Here is a 19,549-nt window from a genome sequence, read left to right as displayed (position 1 = left end):
TTGGGAGCTTTGGTATAATCCCCATGGTCCTTTCAGGAACCCCAGCATCCACTTAGGACGATAGAGAAAATAAGAATTTACTTACCGATAATTCTATTTCTCGGAGTCCGTAGTGGATGCTGGGCGCCCATCCCAAGTGCGGATTATCTGCAATACTGTACATAGTTATTGTTAACAAATTCGGGTTATATTGTTAAGGAGCCATCTTTAAGAGGCTCTTTCTGTTATCATACTGTTAACTGGGTTTAGATCACAAGTTGTACGGTGTGATTGGTGTGGCTGGTATGAGTCTTACCCGGGATTCAAATTGCCTCCCTTATTGTGTACGCTCGTCCGGGCACAGTACCTAACTGGAGTCTGGAGGAGGGTCATAGGGGGAGGAGCCAGTGCACACCACCTGATCTGGTAAAAGCTTTACTTTTTTGTGCCCTGTCTCCTGCGGAGCCGCTATTCCCCATGGTCCTTTCAGGAACCCCAGCATCCACTACGGACTCCGAGAAATAGAATTATCGGTAAGTAAATTCTTATTTTTAGAGTATCACAGTAAACTGCACATGTAATCTGTTTTATAAAGTTGGTCCTGTGAAACAGAAGAGGCCACTAAACACAAAGCAGTATGAAAACGTAAAATATTTCCTCTGAACTTCATGAGACAGTTAAAAGCATTTCTTCAAAAACACAAACTGCTGTGACAAAACACTGTACATTCCGCAAAGAATGTTTGACTAGCTGCCACTGTTTGGCTATAGAAGGTCATCCAACAGTTGATCGTGGAGCATCCAAATACCACTGCTCCTGGGTATGGGCTATTTGAAACCAATAGCTTCCACACACATTCCCCACTGCTAGCATAAAAATAAAGTAAAAATAGGATTTTAATTACCTACCGGTAAACCTTTTCTCGTAGTCCGTAGAGGATGCTGGGGTCCATTTAGTATCATGGGGTATAGACTGGTCCTTTGGGAGCCATGGGCACTTTAAAAGTTAAATAGTGTGGGCTGGCTCCTCCCTCTATGCCCCTCCTACCAGACTCAGTCTAGAAACTGTGCCCGAGGAGACGGACTTCGAGAGAAGGAAATACACAGATAGTGACGAGATTCACACCAGCTCACACATAAGGAAAGCCAAGCTAACCATCTTGGAACAATTCAGCAACGGCTGAAACAACAATACTGAACCAAGTAACAAAGCAGGAAAGCGAAGCACTAGGCATCCTCTACGGACTACAAGGATTTACCGGTAGGTAATTAAAAACAATATTTATGGTAAGATCTCTTTCTGCGAGGTACACTGAGCTCCACAAGGATTAACATCGGGGTGTAGAGTAGGATCTTGATCCGAGGCACCAACAGGCTCAAAGCTTTTGACTGTTCCCAAGATGCACAGCGCCGCCTCCTCTATAACCCCGCCTCCCTGCACAGGAGCGCAGTTTCGTCAACCAGCCCAATGCAGTAGCAGGTACCAGAGACAACAATCGCTCATAGCCAATCACACCACAGGAGAGGGTGTCAGTGGCTATGCCAATACCAACTTAAAGAAGCTAAGTGCGTCAGGGTAGGTGCCTTGTGAAGCCCAGTGTACCTCGCAGAAAGATTTAACAATAGTAAGTTCTTACTATAAATCTAATTTCTCTTTCATCCATCTGGGGGACGCTGCGCACTTACTAATGGGTTAGAGTGTGTGGGATTGGGAGTTTGGCACAGAACCTATAAAAAACTAACTCCTCCCCCCTCTAACCCCTCCCATCTCCTTCCTGCTCAGCAGATTACCTCAGTTTTAGTTTTGTGCCTGAGGAGTACAGGCACAGATTCCTTCAGTGTAGATTTTAGTTAGGTTTCTGTTGTTTATTTTGATTTTACTTATGTGTGCTTAGTCCCTGTTTACAGGAGACACGTATACTAGGAGTGGGGTTAGTTAGTTAGTTATGTGTCTCCCACTCCCCAGAGCCTCTAAGAAGCCACCATACTCTTAGTCACTGGGGATTACTTGATGCAGGATGGATTTCCTAGGAGGCACTGTACTGGTAAGACAGCCACAACCTGCCTGGGCAGCGTTGGGCTGTTATTGCATATATGGTATTTATAATAATTGTATTTATTATTGTGCAGCGCTGGTGTATGCGGACCCCCCTCCCTGCTCAGAGCGGACGGAGCGGTTCAGTCCCGCTTCCGCCGCTCATTTCATGGAAGCCGCGTCTTGTCAGACAGCAGCGGTAGTCATTTCAATGATTTTACGGAGCTCAGTTGCGGGGGTGGGGAGGCTGTACCGCCTGGTACACTGTACACTGGGCTCCACAAGGATTAACATCGGGGATGTCCTAAAGCAGTTCCTTATGGGAGGGGACGCACTGTAGCGGGCATGAGAACCCGGCGTCCAAAAGGAAGCATCCTGGGAAGCAGCGCTATCGAAGGCATAGAACCTTACAAACGTGTTCCCTGAGGACCATGTTGCGCCTTGCACAATTGTTCAAGGGTCGCACCACGGTGGACCGCCCAAGAAGGTCCAACCGACCGAGTAGAATGGGCTTTAATGGTAGCAGGAACCGGACGACCAGCCTGTACATAAGCATGTGTAATCACCATTCTAATCCATCTGCCCAAAGTCTGCTTGGAAGCAGGCCAGCCACGTTTGTGAAAACCAAATAATACAAAAAGAGAATCAGATTTCCTAATGGCGGAAGTTCTCTTCCCATAGATACGGAGAGCCCGTACTACATCCAAAGACCACTCTTTGGAAGACAACTCAGAATTAAAGGCCGGAACCACAATCTCCTGGTTAAGGTGGAAGGAAGACACCACCTTAGGTAAATGGCCGCGTTCTGAGAACCGCCCGGTCACGGTGAAAAATCAAATAGGGAGACTTACAGGATAAGGCACCCAAGTCCGATACCCTTCTAGCTGAAGCAATCGCCAGCGAGAAAAAGGACCTTAAGGGAAATCCACTTCTCGTGGACACGTGGGGTCTTCCAGATGTGGATCTGATGGCGTCTTGACACAATCACAAGGTTTCAACGAGAAGTTGAAACACCTCCGGATGGAGGCTCCACTCTCCGGCGTGTACGTCCTGACGACTGAGATAGTCCGCTTCCCAGTTCAGGATGCCCGGAATGAACACTGCGGATATGGCCGGCAGATGGTGTTCTGCCCACTGAAGAATCCGTGATACTTCCCTCATTGCCATGCGGCTTCGAGTGCCGCCTTGATGATTGATGTTCACCACCGTGGTGGCGTTGTCCGACTGTACTTTAACAGGTCTGTTCTGTATGAGATGCTGGGCCATTGTCAACGCATTGAACACTGCCCGCAGTTCCAGAATATTTATCGGGAGTAGGGACTCCTCCTTGGTCCACCGGCCCTGAAGAGAGTGTTGTTCCAACACCGCACCCCAACCTCTCAGACTGGTATCTGTCGTCAGCAGGACCCAGTTGGATATCCAGAAGGGACGGCCACTGCTCAATCGTTGGTCCGGAAGCCACCAGCTCAGTGACAGGAGGACCTCCGGAGACTAGGAGATCATGTGAGATCTGATCCGGTGAGGTAAGCCGTCCCACTTGGTCAGAATTAACTTCTGCAGAGGGCGAGAATGGAATTGAGCATACTCCACCATGTCGAAAGCCGACACCATGAGACCCAGCACTTGCATTGCCGAATGTATCGACACTTGTGGACGAGATAGGAAGCATCGAATCCTGTCATGAAACAGGAACAACCGTTGGTTGTGAGTGTCCAATAACGCTCCCAGGTGTACCATGCTGTGAGCAGGAACCAGGGAGGATTTCTTCCAATTGATCAGCCACCCGTGGGCTTTCATGCACTGTACCGTCAGATCGAGATGACAGGAGAAGTTCTGGGGAATTTGCCAGGATCAACAAATCGTCCAGGTACGGTAAAATCCTGACCCATTGACGGCTGAGTGTAGCAGTCATGACCGCCATAACATTGGTGAAAACTCGGGGAGCCTTTGTCAAGCCAAAGGGTAACACCCAAACTTGGTAATGAAGGTTGCCCCCCGCAAACCTCAGGTACTGCTGATGAGATACCGCAATAGGAATATGTACAGCATAGATGTAGGCATCCTGTATGTCCAGGGAGACCATATAGTCCCCAGGCTCCAAGACCAGAACAATAGAGCGCAGCGTTTCCATACGAAACTTGGAGACCCGCACATGCTTGTTCAAGGACTTCAGATCAGATTGAGAATGGGCCGTGAGGACCCGTTCAGTTTCAGGACTAGGAACAGCGGTAGGTAAATAGTACCCCTTGCCTCTCTGAGCATCTGTACTACCACTCCTGTGATCAGGAGGGAATGTATCACCAAGTGCAAAGTGTTTGCTTTTGCCGGATGCAGAGGCACATCTGTCAGGCAAAATCGATGCGGGGGACGACTCTTGAAAGGTATGGCGTAACCTCGAGCGACGACTTCCCTCACCCAGGTATCTGAAGTGGTCTTCAACCTTTCCTGGGCAAATCCTAGAAGTCGGCCCCCACCCTGGGATCCCCCAGCGGTAGGCCCGCCCTGTCATGCGGCAGGCTTGTCAATTTTGGAAGCTGGCTGACGGGCGGCCCAGGCACGCTTCGGTCTGGGCTTGGCAGGTCTGGAAGCACGAGCTTGCTTTGGGTACACCTGACCTTTTGCTTTTCCTGGAGGACGAAAGGGCCGAGGGAAAGTACTTTTAGCCTTGAGTGTGGAAGGAACCGTACTAGGTAGGCAAACTGTTTTAGCAGTAGCCAGATCAGCCACAATCTTATTGATGTCTTCTCCAAAGAGAATGTCTCCCTTGAAAGGAAGCACCTCCAGGGTTTTCTTGGAATCCATATCCACCGACCAGGATCTCAACCAAAAGATACGTCTGGCCAAGACTGACGTAGTAGCAGCCTTGGCCGCGAGCACCCCGGCATCGGAGGCCGCCTCCTTAAGGTACAGAGAAGACGTGGTAATATACGAGAGACATGGTCGAGCATGCTCAGATGCGTTGGAAGGCAGTTCCGCATCAAGCTCCTGAGCCCACGCCTCAACAGCTTCAGCAGCCCAAGTTGCTGCAATGGTTGGCCTATGCACAGCTTCCGTTAGGGTATAATCACTTTTAAACAGCCCTCCACACGTCTATCCATCGGTTCCTTCAGAGAGGTGACTGTAGTTACTGGTAGAGCAGAGTAAACAACCATACGCGCCACATGAGAATCAACGGGCGGAGGGGTTTCCCAATTCTTACCTCCACAGAGAGAGGATAGCGAGCCAACAGTCTCTTATTTGGTGTGAATTTTGTTCCCGGATTTTCCCAGGATTCCTGACGTATGTCAACCAGGTGTTAAGAATGAGGTAAAACTTGTTTAACCACCTTCTTACGTTTAAACCTATCCGGTTTCTTAGAGACAGGCTCAGGATCATCAGACACCTGAAGAATGAGCCTAATTGCTTCAATCAAATACAAGACATCCACCAATGACTTCCCTTCCCCATCAGAAACATCTGTGTCAGTGTCTGTGGGATCAGTATATGCACCATTCTCCTCACAGGACGTGTCTGGGATAGCAGTGGATTGGGAGGAGGTAATGGCTTGTTTAGAAGACGACTTCGTCTTAGGCGGGCGAGAGTGACACTTAGATTTAGTCAGTGACCGGTTCAAATGCTGTAACTGAGTGTAGATTTGATCTGCCCATGGCGGATTAATAGCAGGGACCATAACTGCTGCATTGGCACAGGGGGTGCCAATTTAGTTACAAGCGTGTTTAACAGCGTGGAAAACGTAGCCCAAGGTGGGTCCTGTGATGCCCCAGGTGCTACCGACCACTGGGGGGTAAGGAACCCCTTGAACCTGAACTCTCAGCTGCCATATTATCCTCCATCACATCTGCGGCCTCACTACCACGCAATGTGAGAGAAGCCCCAGCGTCGTTGCCACGTGTAGCAGACATAAGAATGTGCACAATATAGGAGATATGTAGGGTGACTATGAATCACAAGCAAAAATACACAGCAAGTATATCTTGTGATACAATCCTATATTATACAGAAAGAAACCAGATACACTTAGCCCCCTCAGGTATAGCAATATAGGAGTAGCCCACACACAAAAGAGTCACAAGCGTACCATGCAGAAATGATGTACCATAAAACTGCACTGGACTAGCAATACAAAGTAATACTCAGTATGGCTATATGCGTTAACAATATATATATATATATATATATATATATATATATATATCAGACTTGGAAAACTGCGGCACTCGTAATTAATGAAGAAAGGTACGCTTTATTGAGTCAAGCCCAAGGTAAAAATGCCATACACGGCCAACGTTTCGGTGCCATGCACCGTTGTCAAGGCAGGCATGCAGACAGAAACAAACAAACATAACATTTAGAATGCACTCACCTAAATAGATAAATCACTGCCCTGCGGGAGAGCCGGGTCCGGCGTTCGCATCCGCCCGCCTCGTCCGAGCCGGGTCCGACGTGACGCACCGGCGGCCGAGGCGGGCGGATGCGAACGCCGGACCCGGCTCTCCCACAGGGCAGTGATTTATCATCTATTTAGGTGAGTGCATTCTAAATGTTATGTTTGTTTCTCTCTGCATGTCTGCCTTGACAACGGTGCATGGCACCGAAACGTTGGCCGTGTATGGCATTTTTACCTTGGGCTTGACTCAATAAAGCGTACCGTTCTTCATTAATTACGAGTGCCGCAGTTTTCCAAGTCTGCTACACATTTCCCACTGAAGGCACCGCATACCACTGGAAACGGCAACGAGTGACGGTTCATTTCTGCATATATATATATATATATATATATATATATATATACACACATACATACATACATACACACACACACACACACACACACACACACACACACACACACACACACACACATATATATACACACACATACATCAAAGCACAGTAGATACTGGATGTATATCACAGGGTGTTTGTACCACACAACCCTGAATGTATGCACTCTCTCTTAACTAACAATGTCCCAGTGACAGGTAGAATACTCAAAGTGTCCTGTATGAAGCACAGCACTGGCAATCAGGCAGTTCTACAGAGGAGGATTTGCCCCAGCAGTCCCAGGAACAGCTCAGCTCTGTCTGTGATGGCTGCTGGCTGGGATTGAAGGAGAGAAAATAAGATTTTACTTACCGATAAATCTATTTCTCGTAGTCCGTAGTGGATGCTGGGGACTCCGTCAGGACCATGGGGATTAGCGGCTCCGCAGGAGACAGGGCACAAAAATAAAGCTTTAGGATCAGGTGGTGTGCACTGGCTCCTCCCCCTATGACCCTCCTCCAAGCCTCAGTTAGGATACTGTGCCCGGACGAGCGTACACAATAAGGAAGGATTTTGAATCCCGGGTAAGACTCAAACCAGCCACACCAATCACACCGTACAACTTGTGATCTGAACCCAGTTAACAGTATGACAACGTAGGAGCCTCTGAACAGACGGCTCACAACAAGAACAACCCGATTTTTTGTAACAATAACTATGTACAAGTATTGCAGACAATCCGCACTTGGGATGGGCGCCCAGCATCCACTACGGACTACGAGAAATAGATTTATCGGTAAGTAAAATCTTATTTTCTCTAACGTCCTAGTGGATGCTGGGGACTCCGTCAGGACCATGGGGATTATACCAAAGCTCCCAAACGGGCGGGAGAGTGCGGATGACTCTGCAGCACCGAATGAGAGAACTCCAGGTCCTCTTTAGCCAGGGTATCAAATTTGTAGAATTTTACAAACGTGTTCTCCCCCGACCACGTAGCTGCTCGGCAGAGTTGTAATGCCGAGACCCCTCGGGCAGCCGCCCAGGATGAGCCCACCTTCCTTGTGGAATGGGCCTCGACAGATTTAGGCTGTGGCAGGCCTGCCACAGAATGTGCAAGTTGAATTGTGCTACAAATCCAACGAGCAATCGTCTGCTTAGAAGCAGGAGCACCCAGCTTGTTGGGTGCATACAGTATAAACAGCGAGTCAGATTTTCTGACTCCAGCCGTCCTTGAAATATATATTTTCAATGCCCTGACAACGTCCAGCAACTTGGAATCCTCCAAATCGCTAGTAGCCGCAGGCACCACAATAGGCTGGTTCAGGTGAAACGCTGACACCACCTTAGGCAGAAATTGAGGACGCGTCCGCAGTTCTGCCCTGTCCGAATGGAAAATCAGATATGGGCTTTTATACGATAAAGCCGCCAATTCTGACACTCTCCTGGCTGAAGCCAGGGCCAGTAGCATGGTTACTTTCCATGTAAGATATTTCAAATCCGCCGATTTGAGTGGCTCAAACCAATGGGATTTGAGAAAATCCAAAACTACATTAAGGTCCCACGGAGCCACTGGGGGCACAACCGGGGGCTGTATATGTAGTACTCCTTTTACAAAAGTCTGGACTTCAGGAACTGAAGCCAATTCTTTCTGGAAGAAAATCGACAGGGCCGAAATTTGAACCTTAATGGACCCCAACTTGAGGCCCATAGACAATCCTGTTTGCAGGAAATGTAGGAATCGACCCAATTGAAATTCCTCCGTGGGGGCCTTCCTGGCCTCGCACCACGCAACATATTTTCTCAAAATGCGGTGATAATGTTGTGCAGTCACCTCCTTCCTGGCTTTAACCAGTGTAGGAATGACCTCTTCTGGAATGCCTTTTTTCCTTAGAATTCGGCGTTCAACCGCCACGCCGTCAAACGCAGCCGCGGTAAGTCTTGAAATAGACACGGTCCCTGCTGAATCAGGTCCCGTCTTAGAGGTAGAGGCCACGGATTTTCCGTGAGCATCTCCTGAAGTTCCGGGTACCAAGTTCTTCTTGGCCAATCCGGAGCCACGAGTATCGTTCTTACTCCCCTTTGCCGTATGATTCTCAGTACTTTGGGTATGAGAGGCAGAGGAGGAAACACATACACTGACTGGAACACCCACGGTGTTACCAGAGCGTCCACAGCTATTGCCTGAGGGTCTCTTGACCTGGCGCAATACCTGTCCAGTTTTTTGTTGAGGCGAGACGCCATCATATCCACCTTTGGTTTTTCCCAACGGTTCACAATCATGTGGAAGACTTCTGGATGAAGTCCCCACTCTCCCGGGTGTAGATCGTGTCTGCTGAGGAAGTCTGCTTCCCAGTTGTCCACTCCCGGAATGAACACTGCTGACAGTGCTATCACATGATCTTCCGCCCAGCGAAGAATCCTTGCAGCTTCTGCCATTGCTCTCCTGCTTCTTGTGCCGCCCTGTCTGTTTACGTGGGCGACTGCCGTGATGTTGTCTGACTGGATCAACACCGGCTGACCCTGAAGCAGGGGTTTTGCTAGGCTTAGAGCATTGTAAATCGCTCTTAGCTCCAGTATATTTATGTGAAGAGACATCTCCAGGCTTGACCATACTCCCTGGAAGTTTCTTCCCTGTGTGACCGCTCCCCAGCCTCTCAGACTGGCATCCGTGGTCACCAGGACCCAGTCCTGTATGCCGAATCTGCGGCCTTCTAACAGATGAGCACTCTGCAACCACCACAGAAGAGACACCCTTGTCCGTGGCGATAAGGTTATCCGCTGATGCATCTGCAGATGCGATCCGGACCATTTGTCCAGCAGCTCCCACTGAAAAGTTTGTGCGTGGAATCTGCCGAATGGGATTGCTTCGTAAGAAGCCACCATCTTTCCCAGGACTCTTGTGCATTGATGCACAGACACTTTTCCTGGTTTTAGGAGGTTCCTGACAAGTTCGGATAACTCCTTGGCTTTCTCCTCCGGAAGAAACACCTTTTTCTGAACCGTGTCCAGAATCATTCCCAGGAACAGCAGACGTGTTGTCGGGGTCAACTGAGATTTTGGGAAATTCAGAATCCACCCGTGTTGTTGCAGCACTACTTGGGTTAGTGCTACTCCGTCCTCCAGCTGTTCTCTGGACCTTGCCCTTATCAGGAGATCGTCCAAGTAAGGGATAATTAATACGCCTCTTCTTCGCAGAAGAATCATCATTTCGGCCATTACCTTGGTAAAGACCCGAGGTGCCGTGGACAATCCAAACGGCAGCGTCTGAAACTGATAATGACAGTTTTGCACCACGAACCTGAGGTACCCTTGATGTGAAGGGCAAATTGGGACATGTAGGTAAGCATCTTTTATGTCCAGGGACACCATAAAGTCCCCTTCTTCCAGATTCGCTATCACTGCTCTGAGTGATTCCATCTTGAACTTGAATTTTTGTATGTACAGGTTCAAAGATTTCAGATTTAGAATAGGTCTTACCGAGCCGTCCGGCTTCGGTACCACAAATAGCGTGGAGTAATACCCCTTTCCCTGTTGTAGGAGGGGTACCTTGACTATCACCTGCTGAGAAAACAGCTTGTGAATGGCTTCCAATACCGTCGCCCTGTCTGAGGGAGACGTTGGCAAAGCAGACTTTAGGAACCGGCGAGGGGGAGACTTCTCGAATTCCAACCTGTAACCCTGAGATACTACCTGCAGGATCCAGGGGTCCACCTGTGAGCAAGCCCACTGCGCGCTGAAATTCTTGAGTCGACCCCCCACCGCTCCTGAGTCCGCTTGTAAAGCCCCAGCGTCATGCTGAGGGCTTTGCAGAACCCGCGGAGGGCTTCTGTTCCTGGGAAGGGGCTGCTTGCTGCCCTCTCTTACCCTTTCCTCTGCCTCGGGGCAGATATGACTGTCCTTTTGCCCGCTTGTTCTTATAGGACCGAAAGGACTGCGGTTGAAAAGACGGTGTCTTTTTCTGTTGGGAGGGGGTCTGAGGTAAAAAGGTGGATTTCCCGGCAGTTGCCGTGGCCACCAAATCCGATAAACCGACGCCAAATAATTCCTCCCCTTTATACGGCAATACTTCCATATGCCGTTTGGAATCCGCATCACCTGACCACTGTCGTGTCCATAAACTTCTTCTGGCAGATATGGACATCGCACTTACTCTCGATGCCAGAGTGCAAATATCCCTCTGAGCATCTCGCATATAAAGAAAAGCATCCTTTAATTGCTCTAAAGTCTGTAAAATACTGTCCCTATCCAGGGTATCAATATTTTCAGTCAGGGAATCCGACCAGACCACTCCAGCACTGCACATCCAGGCTGAGGCGATGGCTGGTCGCAGTATAACACCAGTATGTGTGTATATACTTTTTAGAGTAGTTTCCAGCCTCCTATCAGCTGGATCCTGAGGGCGGCCGTATCAGGAGACGGTAACGCCACTTGTTTTGATAAGCGTGTGAGCGCCTTATCCACCTTAGGGGGTGTTTCCCAGCGCGCCCTAACCTCTGGCGGGAAAGGGTATAATGCCAATAACTTTTTAGAAATTAGCCCTTTTCTATCTGGGTTAACCCACGCTTCATCACATACATCATTCAATTCCTCTGATTCAGGAAAAACTACAGGTAGTTTTTTCACCCCCCACATAATACCCCTTTTTGTGGTACTTGTAGTATCAGAGATATGCAAAGTCTCCTTCATTGCCGTGATCATATAACGTGTGGCCCTACTGGAAAATACGTTTGTTTCTTCACCGTCGACACTAGATTCAGTGTCCGTGTCTGGGTCTGTATCGACCGACTGAGGTAAAGGGCGTTTTACAGCCCCTGACGGTGTCTGAGACGCCTGGGCAGGTACCAACTGGTTTGACGGCCGTCTCATGTCGTCAACTGATTTTTGTAATGTGCTGACATTATCACGTAATTCCATAAACAAAGCCATCCATTCCGGTGTCGACTCCCTAGGGGGTGACATCACCATTACCGGCAATTGCTCCGCCTCCACACCAACATCGTCCTCATACATGTCGACACACACGTACCGACACACAGCAGACACACAGGGAATGCTCTATTGAAGACAGGACCCCACTAGCCCTTTGGGGAGACAGAGGGAGAGTTTGCCAGCACACACCCAAGCGCTATAATATATATGGGAACAACCCTATATAAGTGTTGTATCCTTATAGCAGCTTAAATATATTAATATCGCCAAAAAAAGTGCCCCCCCTCTCTGTTTTACCCTGTTTCTGTAGTGCAGTGCAGGGGAGAGTCCTGGGAGCCTTCCTCACAGCGGAGCTGAGCAGGAAAATGGCGCTGTGTGCTGAGGAGAATAAGCCCCGCCCCCTATTTCGGCGGGCTCTTCTCCGGAATCTGTGAGATCTGGCAGGGGTTAAATACATCCATATAGCCTCAAAGGGCTATATGTGATGTATTTTTAGCCATAAAAAGGTATTATATATTGCTGCCCAGGGCGCCCCCCCAACGCCCTGCACCCTCCGTGACCGCTGTGTGAAGTGTGCTGACAACAATGGCGCACAGCTGCAGTGCTGTGCGCTACCTCAGGAAGACTGAAGAGTCTTCTGCCGCCTGTTTCTGGACCTCTTCCATCTTCGGCATCTGCAAGGGGGGTCGGCAGCGCGGCTCCGGTACGAACCCCAGGGTGAGACCTGTGTTCCGACTCCCTCTGGAGCTAATGGTGTCCAGTAGCCTAAGAAGCCAATCCATCCTGCACGCAGGTGAGTTCACTTCTCTCCCCTAAGTCCCTCGATGCAGTGAGCCTGTTGCCAGCAGGACTCACTGAAAATAAAAAACCTAAAAACTTTTTCTAAGCAGCTCTTTAGGAGAGCCACCTAGATTGCACCCTGCTCGGACGGGCACAAAAACCTAACTGAGGCTTGGAGGAGGGTCATAGGGGGAGGAGCCAGTGCACACCACCTGATCCTAAAGCTTTATTTTTGTGCCCTGTCTCCTGCGGAGCCGCTAATCCCCATGGTCCTGACGGAGTCCCCAGCATCCACTAGGACGTTAGAGAAATGCAGGTCCAGGGCGGGAACATTTGCAGAAATGGCACCCTAGGGCTGGGGGGAGGGGCCACAGGTCCGACCTGCTCCTCCTGCTGGCATCCCCACCGGGCGCTGCGGGCAGTAAAAAGTGGGGTTTATACAATAAAAAGCCCCCAGACCTGTGCCCATTAATTGTGGCTAGTGGAGCGGCTGCCCAGTAATCAGTGTCCACACCAGCGCGCGCGCGGCCCACCTCCTACGGCCGCACTGGATCGTGGTAAAGTGCGGCCAAAGAGACCCCGTACCTGCGGCCCCACGATCCGGGAGGATGGCGGCGTGTGTGACTGACCGCTTTTGAAGGGACCGGAGCCTCCGCTGCAGTGACCCGGCAACCAGGGCGCAGGAGTATACAGCGCCGCTGGGGGTGACGGAGCTGCAGACAGAAAAGTCTATGAGACTTTGCCTGCTGCAGCCCTTGCAGTCTGTCAGAAGAATCTTCAGTTCTTTTCTTTCAAATAAAGCTATCAATAGGCTGCCTGAGGCAGCCCTCCTGTTAAGGGCGTGCTTACTGCATGGCACCAACTTACAAACTGAGCTCCTGTGCATAGAGGCGGGGTTATAGAGGAGGCGGCGCTGTGCATCTTGGGAACAGTCATAAGCTTTGAGCCTGTTGGTGCCTCGGATCAAAATCCTACTCTACACCCCGATTTTAATCCTTGTGGAGCCCAGTGTACCCTGCAGCACAAATACTATTTTCTCTTACGTCCTAGAGGATGCTGGGGTCCATTTAGTACCATGGAGATGTACCAAAGCTCCCAGTATGGAAGGGAGAGTGCTGAGGTTCCTGCAGAACTGACTGACCAAACTGAAGGTCCTCAGGAGGCCAAAGTATCGAACTTGTAGAACTAAGCAAACGTGTTCGACCCTGACCAAGTTGCTGCTCGGCAAAGTTGTAAAGCCGAGACACCCCGGGCAGCCGCCCAGGAAGAACCCACTTTACAAATAGAGTGGGCCTTAACAGATTTTGGACACGGCAAGCCTGCTGTAGAATAAGCATGCTTGATAGTACACCTGATCCAACGAGAAATCGTCTGCTTTGAAGCAGGACACCCAACCTTGTTGGGATCATAAAAGGACGAGCAAAGCGTCCGACTTCCTGTGACAAGAGCTTCTCTTCACATAAATCTTCAAAGCCCTCACCACATCCAAGGACTTTGAGGTAATTGGAGGAGGAGTCAGTAGCCACTGGCACCACAATAGGTTGGTTGATATGAAAAGCCGACAACCTTTGGAAGAAACTGCTGACACGTTCTGAGCTCAGCCCTTTCTTGCATGACAATGCCCCTAATTCTGCCACACGCTAGCAGATGCCAATGGCAACAGTGTGACCGCCTTCCAAGTAAGAAACTTGACGTCCACCTCCTGCAAAGGTTCGAACCAATCCGATTGCAGGAACTGCAGCACCACATTAAGATCCCAAGGTGCCGTAGGAGGCACAAAGGGTGGTTGGATGTGCAGAACACCTTTCAAGAATGTCAACCTCGGGGAGGGCAGCCAATTGTTTCTGGAAGAAAATGGCCGAAATCTGAACTTTTATGGAGCCCAAGCGTAAGCTCACATCCACACCTGCCTGTAGAAAGAGGAGAAACCGTCCCAGTTGAAACTCCGATGGAAACTTCTTGAATTCACACCAAGACACATTTTTCCAAATTTGATGGTAATGTTTTCAAATTCGATGGTAATGTTTAGACGTAACTCCCTTCCTAGCCTGAAGGTAGGAATTTCCTTTTTTCGGAATGCCCTTCCGAGCCAAGATCTGGCGTTCAACCTCCATGCCGTCACATTTTCTGACTAGAGGAGGATTCTTGTTACCTCTGACATTGCAGCTCTGCTCTTCGTTTCGCCCTGTCGGTTTATTTAGGACACTGCCGTTACATTGTCCGACTGAACCTGAATGGCTTGATCTTGCAGAAGATGTGCCACTTGTAGAAGGCCGTTGTATATGGCCCTTAGTTCCAGAATGTTTATCGGAAGGATGGATTCCAGACTTGACCACCTTCCTTGGAAGTTTTCTCCTTGGGTGACCGCTCCCCAACCTCTGAGACTTGGTTAGAAGGATCCCGAACCTGCGGCCCTCGAGTAGGTGAGACGTTTGCAGCCACCAGAGGAGCGAAATCCTGGCTTCCGGCGACAGGTGTATCCGCTGGTGCATGTGAAGAGGTGATCCCGACCATTTGTCTAGGAGATCCAGTTGGAAGGACCTCGCATGGAATCTTCCATATGGCGAATGCACTGATGAACAGATACTCAGGCTGGCTTGAGAACATCCCGTACCATTGATTGGATCACCAACGCTTTCTCTACCCGTAGAAAAACCCTCTGCACTTCCGTGTCGAGTATCATCCTCAGGAAGGGCAGTCTCCTTGTCAGTTCCAAATGTTACTTTGGAATGTTCAGTATCCACCCATGATTCTGGAGTAGTTGAGTTGAGAGCAATACTCTGCAACCATCTTTCCCTGGAAGATGCTTTTATCAGGAGATCGTCCAGATATGGAATTATGTTCACTCCTTGCCTGCGGAGTAGCATCATCTCTGCCATGACCTTGGTGAACATTCTCGGTGCTGTGGAGAGGCCAAACGGCAGTGCCTGGAACCGAGAGTGACAATCCAGCAGCGCAAATCTGAGATTAGCCTGGTGAGGCAGCCAGATCGGAATGTGAAGGTATGCATCCTTGATATCCAGGGATACTAGGAATCCCCCCTCCTCCAGACCTGAGATCACCACTCTCAGAGACTATCTTGAATTTGAATTCCCTTAAGTAGGTGTTCAATGACTTTAAGTTTAGAATTGGCCTTACCGAACCATCCGGTTTCGGCACCACAAACAGGTTTGAGTAATAACTTCTGTGGTGTAGATGAGGTGGAACTGGGATAACATTTACCAATTTTTTAATGCCTTCCTGTAGGATAGCACTTTCTGTCAGCGAAACTGGTAAGCCTGGTTTGAAGAATCTATGAGGTGGGAGTTCCTGAAACGTTAGTCTGTAGCCCTGGGTAACAATGTCCATCACCCAGCGGTCTAGGCCTGATGACGCCCAGATGTGACTGAAATTTTTTACTCTCGCTCCCACCTGCCTGATCTCCAGGCTGGGAGGTCCACCGTCTTGCTGGAGTTTGAGGAAACAGAACCTGGTTTCTGTTACTGAGAACCTGTTGGTGCAGGTTTTTTGGATTTTCCCCGACTACCCCTAAAAGAAGGTGGAAGGGGATTTGAATTTTCTTTAAATTTTGCGGTCCGAAAAGACTGCAGTGTGGATGTAGGATAAGATTTCCTAGTCGGTGGAGCTGCTGAGGGAAGAAAGGTGGACTTACCCGCAGTTGCAGTGGAAATCCACACATCCAATTCATCCCCAAACAGAGCCTGACCTGTGAAGGGTAGGTTCTCCACATTTTTCTTAGATTCTGCATCCGCAGTCCATTGAGGTAGCGGAGTCCTCTTCATGCTGATACCGCCATGGAAGTAGCCCTTGCATTCAGCATTCCAAGGTCTTTCATGGCCGCCACCATGAACCCAGCAGAATCCTGTATGTGACAAAAACAAATCAATAGGTGGGTTTTCCCATTTCTTTCTATCCTCTTCAGGGAAAGGAAAAGCAATGAGAATTCTCTGGGTTTTCCCAGGATTTTTGTAATAAAGAGTTCAGCTCTTTAGAAGCAGGGAAGGTGAGGGAGGATTTCTTATTTTCCATAAAATAAGATTCCTCTTCCGGCTCAGGTACCTTCTCAGTAATATGCAAAACATCCTTAATGGCTTCAATCATCAACTGCACCCCCTTGGCAAGGGATGCATCCCCCCCTGCATATTCCCATCACCGTTCCCTGTGTCAGAGTCGGTATCAGTGTCAACCTGCATTATTTGGGCAAGTGTACATTTTTTAGGGTATGTAGGTGGGTATTTGAGGGAGTAGGAGCTGAATGCTGCAAACACTCTACAGACTCTCAAAAACTGTGTTCCTTTCTCATTATGTGACATCCTTGATGAAATCTGTGATATCATTCCCCTTAAAGAATCCACCCATGGGGGTTCGGATTCGACAGGTTGGGAAAGCACATTGCAGTCCTGAGTACATGGGATAGACTCTTCAGGAGAAGATACACACTCTGCAGCACAGGACACACAGCCCTTAGACATCGTAGTGTGGATATATACGCATAAACACACACACACACACACACACACACACACACAGGAAAATGTCAGTTTTCCCCAGAGTTTCTTCAGAGAGTCAGAGTATAAGGAGCCACACAGCGCCCCAGTGAGCAGTTATGATAGCCCGGCACAGACTAAATAACCTTACTAGGTAAATAGTACTAACTACACTGCCCCCCCCCTCCCCCCCCCCCCCTGTCTATATCACTCTGGTACCACAGTAACTGGAGTTATGTGGAGGGTCAGCGCTCCCTGTCAGCTTGTATCAGCATTCTGCAGGGAGAAAATGGCTCAGGTGAGTGCTGGATCCGCTCTGAGGAGAAGCACCGCCCACTGAAATGGCATGCGTCTTCCCGCACATTATGTTTATACTGGCCTGAGGTCTTTAGCGCTAACAGCGGGATTAGCCCCTGTTAGCAACATTACCAGTGTCAGGGTGATCACGCTGGCCCAGGACGCCCCTCAGCCGCGTCTACAGTAATCTGTTGCTGAGCCTTCAGGGAGCGCAGCCTGACCGCTGCGCTCCCACCCTTGTGCCGCCATTCCCGCCAGCAACCCGCTAACCGGGCCGCCGGCGCTGAACTCACCACTCTTCTTTCTTCTGGCTCTGTTAGGGGGTGGTGGCCGTGCTGCGGGAGTGAGCGGTCGCCTCGTGGGCTTGCGATCAGCACCCTCAGGAGCTCAGTGTCCTGCCAGTGGAGATAGGGAACCATTAACTTCAAGAGTTGGTTCCTACTCTCCCCCCTAAGTCCCATGAAGCAGGAAAGCTGTTGACAGCAGCTTTCCTGTACCTAACAACACTTAGAAAAATAATAAAACTAGAAAAATGCCTAGGAGCTCCCCTAGCTGTGACCGGCTCCTCCTGGCACATTTTCTAAACTGAGTATGGTAGAAGGGACATAGCGGGAGAGGCCTGCCCACACTATTAAACTCCTAAAAAAGCGCAAGTGGCTCCTAAAGGACCCGTCTATATCCCATGGTACTAAATGGACCCCAGCATCCTCTAAGACGTAAGAAAAATCATAATGTTAAAGTCAGTAAGAACCAGTAATTTTTTATTATCCTCAGTAATACATAGACTTTGAGATCTAGATAGCTTGTACTACTCCCTCCAGCTCACATCCACCACTGAAAACCAGGATCATGACATTTGAATTGGGTGGTGAAGGGAAGAACATGTGGGAAACTGCAATCATGGACATAGCGACTTCTTATTGGTCCATCTGCACCCATGCCAGTCTGAAGCTATTTAAATTGTGGCAAATAAATGTTCACCAATTTGGGTGGTGAAGCAGCTTTAAAACAGTAAACAGTGTATTTCAGGACAAATTAAGCGTTATTTCATATGCTACTGTATTTGCATAGTAGCACCATCGTAGCATAACAGTGGTTTGCCAAGAATACCAGTAACATCAGTCCCGCCCTTTTATTTAGCTAAACAGGCTACCACACAGTCCTGAACAAAAACATGGCAGGGTTTTGTGTCCCAAATCAAAGCTCTACAAGGGCAGGAGAATGATAACTATCCACTCCACAGAATAGAAGCTATGGGATGCGGTTACCATCCAGAAGCCCAGGATCCTGGTGAACGGAATCCCAGCACATGATGGGATACCGAAAGGGGACAGAACACTGCCAGATTTCCGACCATCTGGATCCAGATTGTCAAGACATCGGCCTGGGTAATTATTACGTCGGGGTGGGGTGGTAGACTTAAGTTTTTAGGTTTAGGCACCACCCACAGGGGTTAGGGTTAGACGGTGGGGGTAGGGCAGCTGTTACACTCTTTACCACCCCATGTCGGGATGGCACAGCATTTCATTCCCAACCCATAGCTACAGTTAAAGATGCAATCCAGGTTACTATTTTTCTAAATTTTAGACCAAAATTTGATATCAATTTAACTTACAATCATCAGTGCAGTTTACAGTAACAAATACAATTTAAAGCCAAAATAGAACATGCATTTAAGCATGTAGCGCGCGCGCGCACACACACACACACCATAGTCTTATACATATGTAATCTGAAAGGTGCTCATTACACCTCTTGGGACACTAACCTCTGCATCATAGAGTCCATGGCTAGTTAGAGACATCTTTTTCTCGTGCCATGAGAACCGTCGCATCTCCCTTTCGAAGTGCTGCAAGAAACATTTTAGTATTCGAAAAAAAAATTTGCCCACACTAATCTTATACATAATGGCAAAAGATTACGTATAGCAGGCCTGGTAATTAATAGTTCTGTCCTGTATATAAACACAACTATGAATACTGGTACTCTACAGGTGCACATACATCAAGCAGTAAGGCTAGTTTATAAATGTTTGCACCACAAAACAAGTCATCCAAGTTATAATAAGATTTTAAACCTACCGGTAAATCTTTTTCTCCTAGTCCGTAGAGCACAGGTTCTCAAACTCGGTCCTCAGGACCCCACACAGTGCATGTTTTGCAGGTCTCCTCACAGAATCACAAGTGCCATAATTAGCTCCACCTGTGGACCTTTTAAAATGTGTCAGTGAGTAATAAATACACCTGTGCACTTGCTGGGTTACCTACAAAACATGCACT

At 48.9% G+C, this 19,549-nt stretch overlaps 1 protein-coding gene across 8 annotated transcripts in view; it reads right to left on the bottom strand.

The window, feature by feature from the left end:
- Positions 1-19,549, bottom strand: part of POLM (DNA polymerase mu) — a 207,347-nt gene that overhangs the window by 18,246 nt on the left and 169,552 nt on the right. For 7 of the 8 annotated variants that reach the window (XR_010180543.1, XM_063931979.1, XM_063931980.1 and 4 more), the window contains exon 11: positions 19,039-19,119. The exons of the other annotated variant lie outside the window; for it this stretch is intronic. Coding sequence is in view for 6 of the 7 variants with exons in the window: in XM_063931979.1 (XP_063788049.1) it covers positions 19,039-19,119 (81 nt within the window). In the remaining variant the exon portion in view is untranslated. The remainder of the gene's footprint in view (positions 1-19,038; positions 19,120-19,549) is intronic. 8 annotated transcript variants of the gene reach the window in all.

This window comes from Pseudophryne corroboree, chromosome 6, assembly GCF_028390025.1.
Source record: "Pseudophryne corroboree isolate aPseCor3 chromosome 6, aPseCor3.hap2, whole genome shotgun sequence".
NCBI lineage: Eukaryota > Metazoa > Chordata > Amphibia > Anura > Myobatrachidae > Pseudophryne > Pseudophryne corroboree.
Note: the sequence above shows the minus strand (reverse complement) of the source record. Positions and strands in the feature narration are given on the sequence as shown.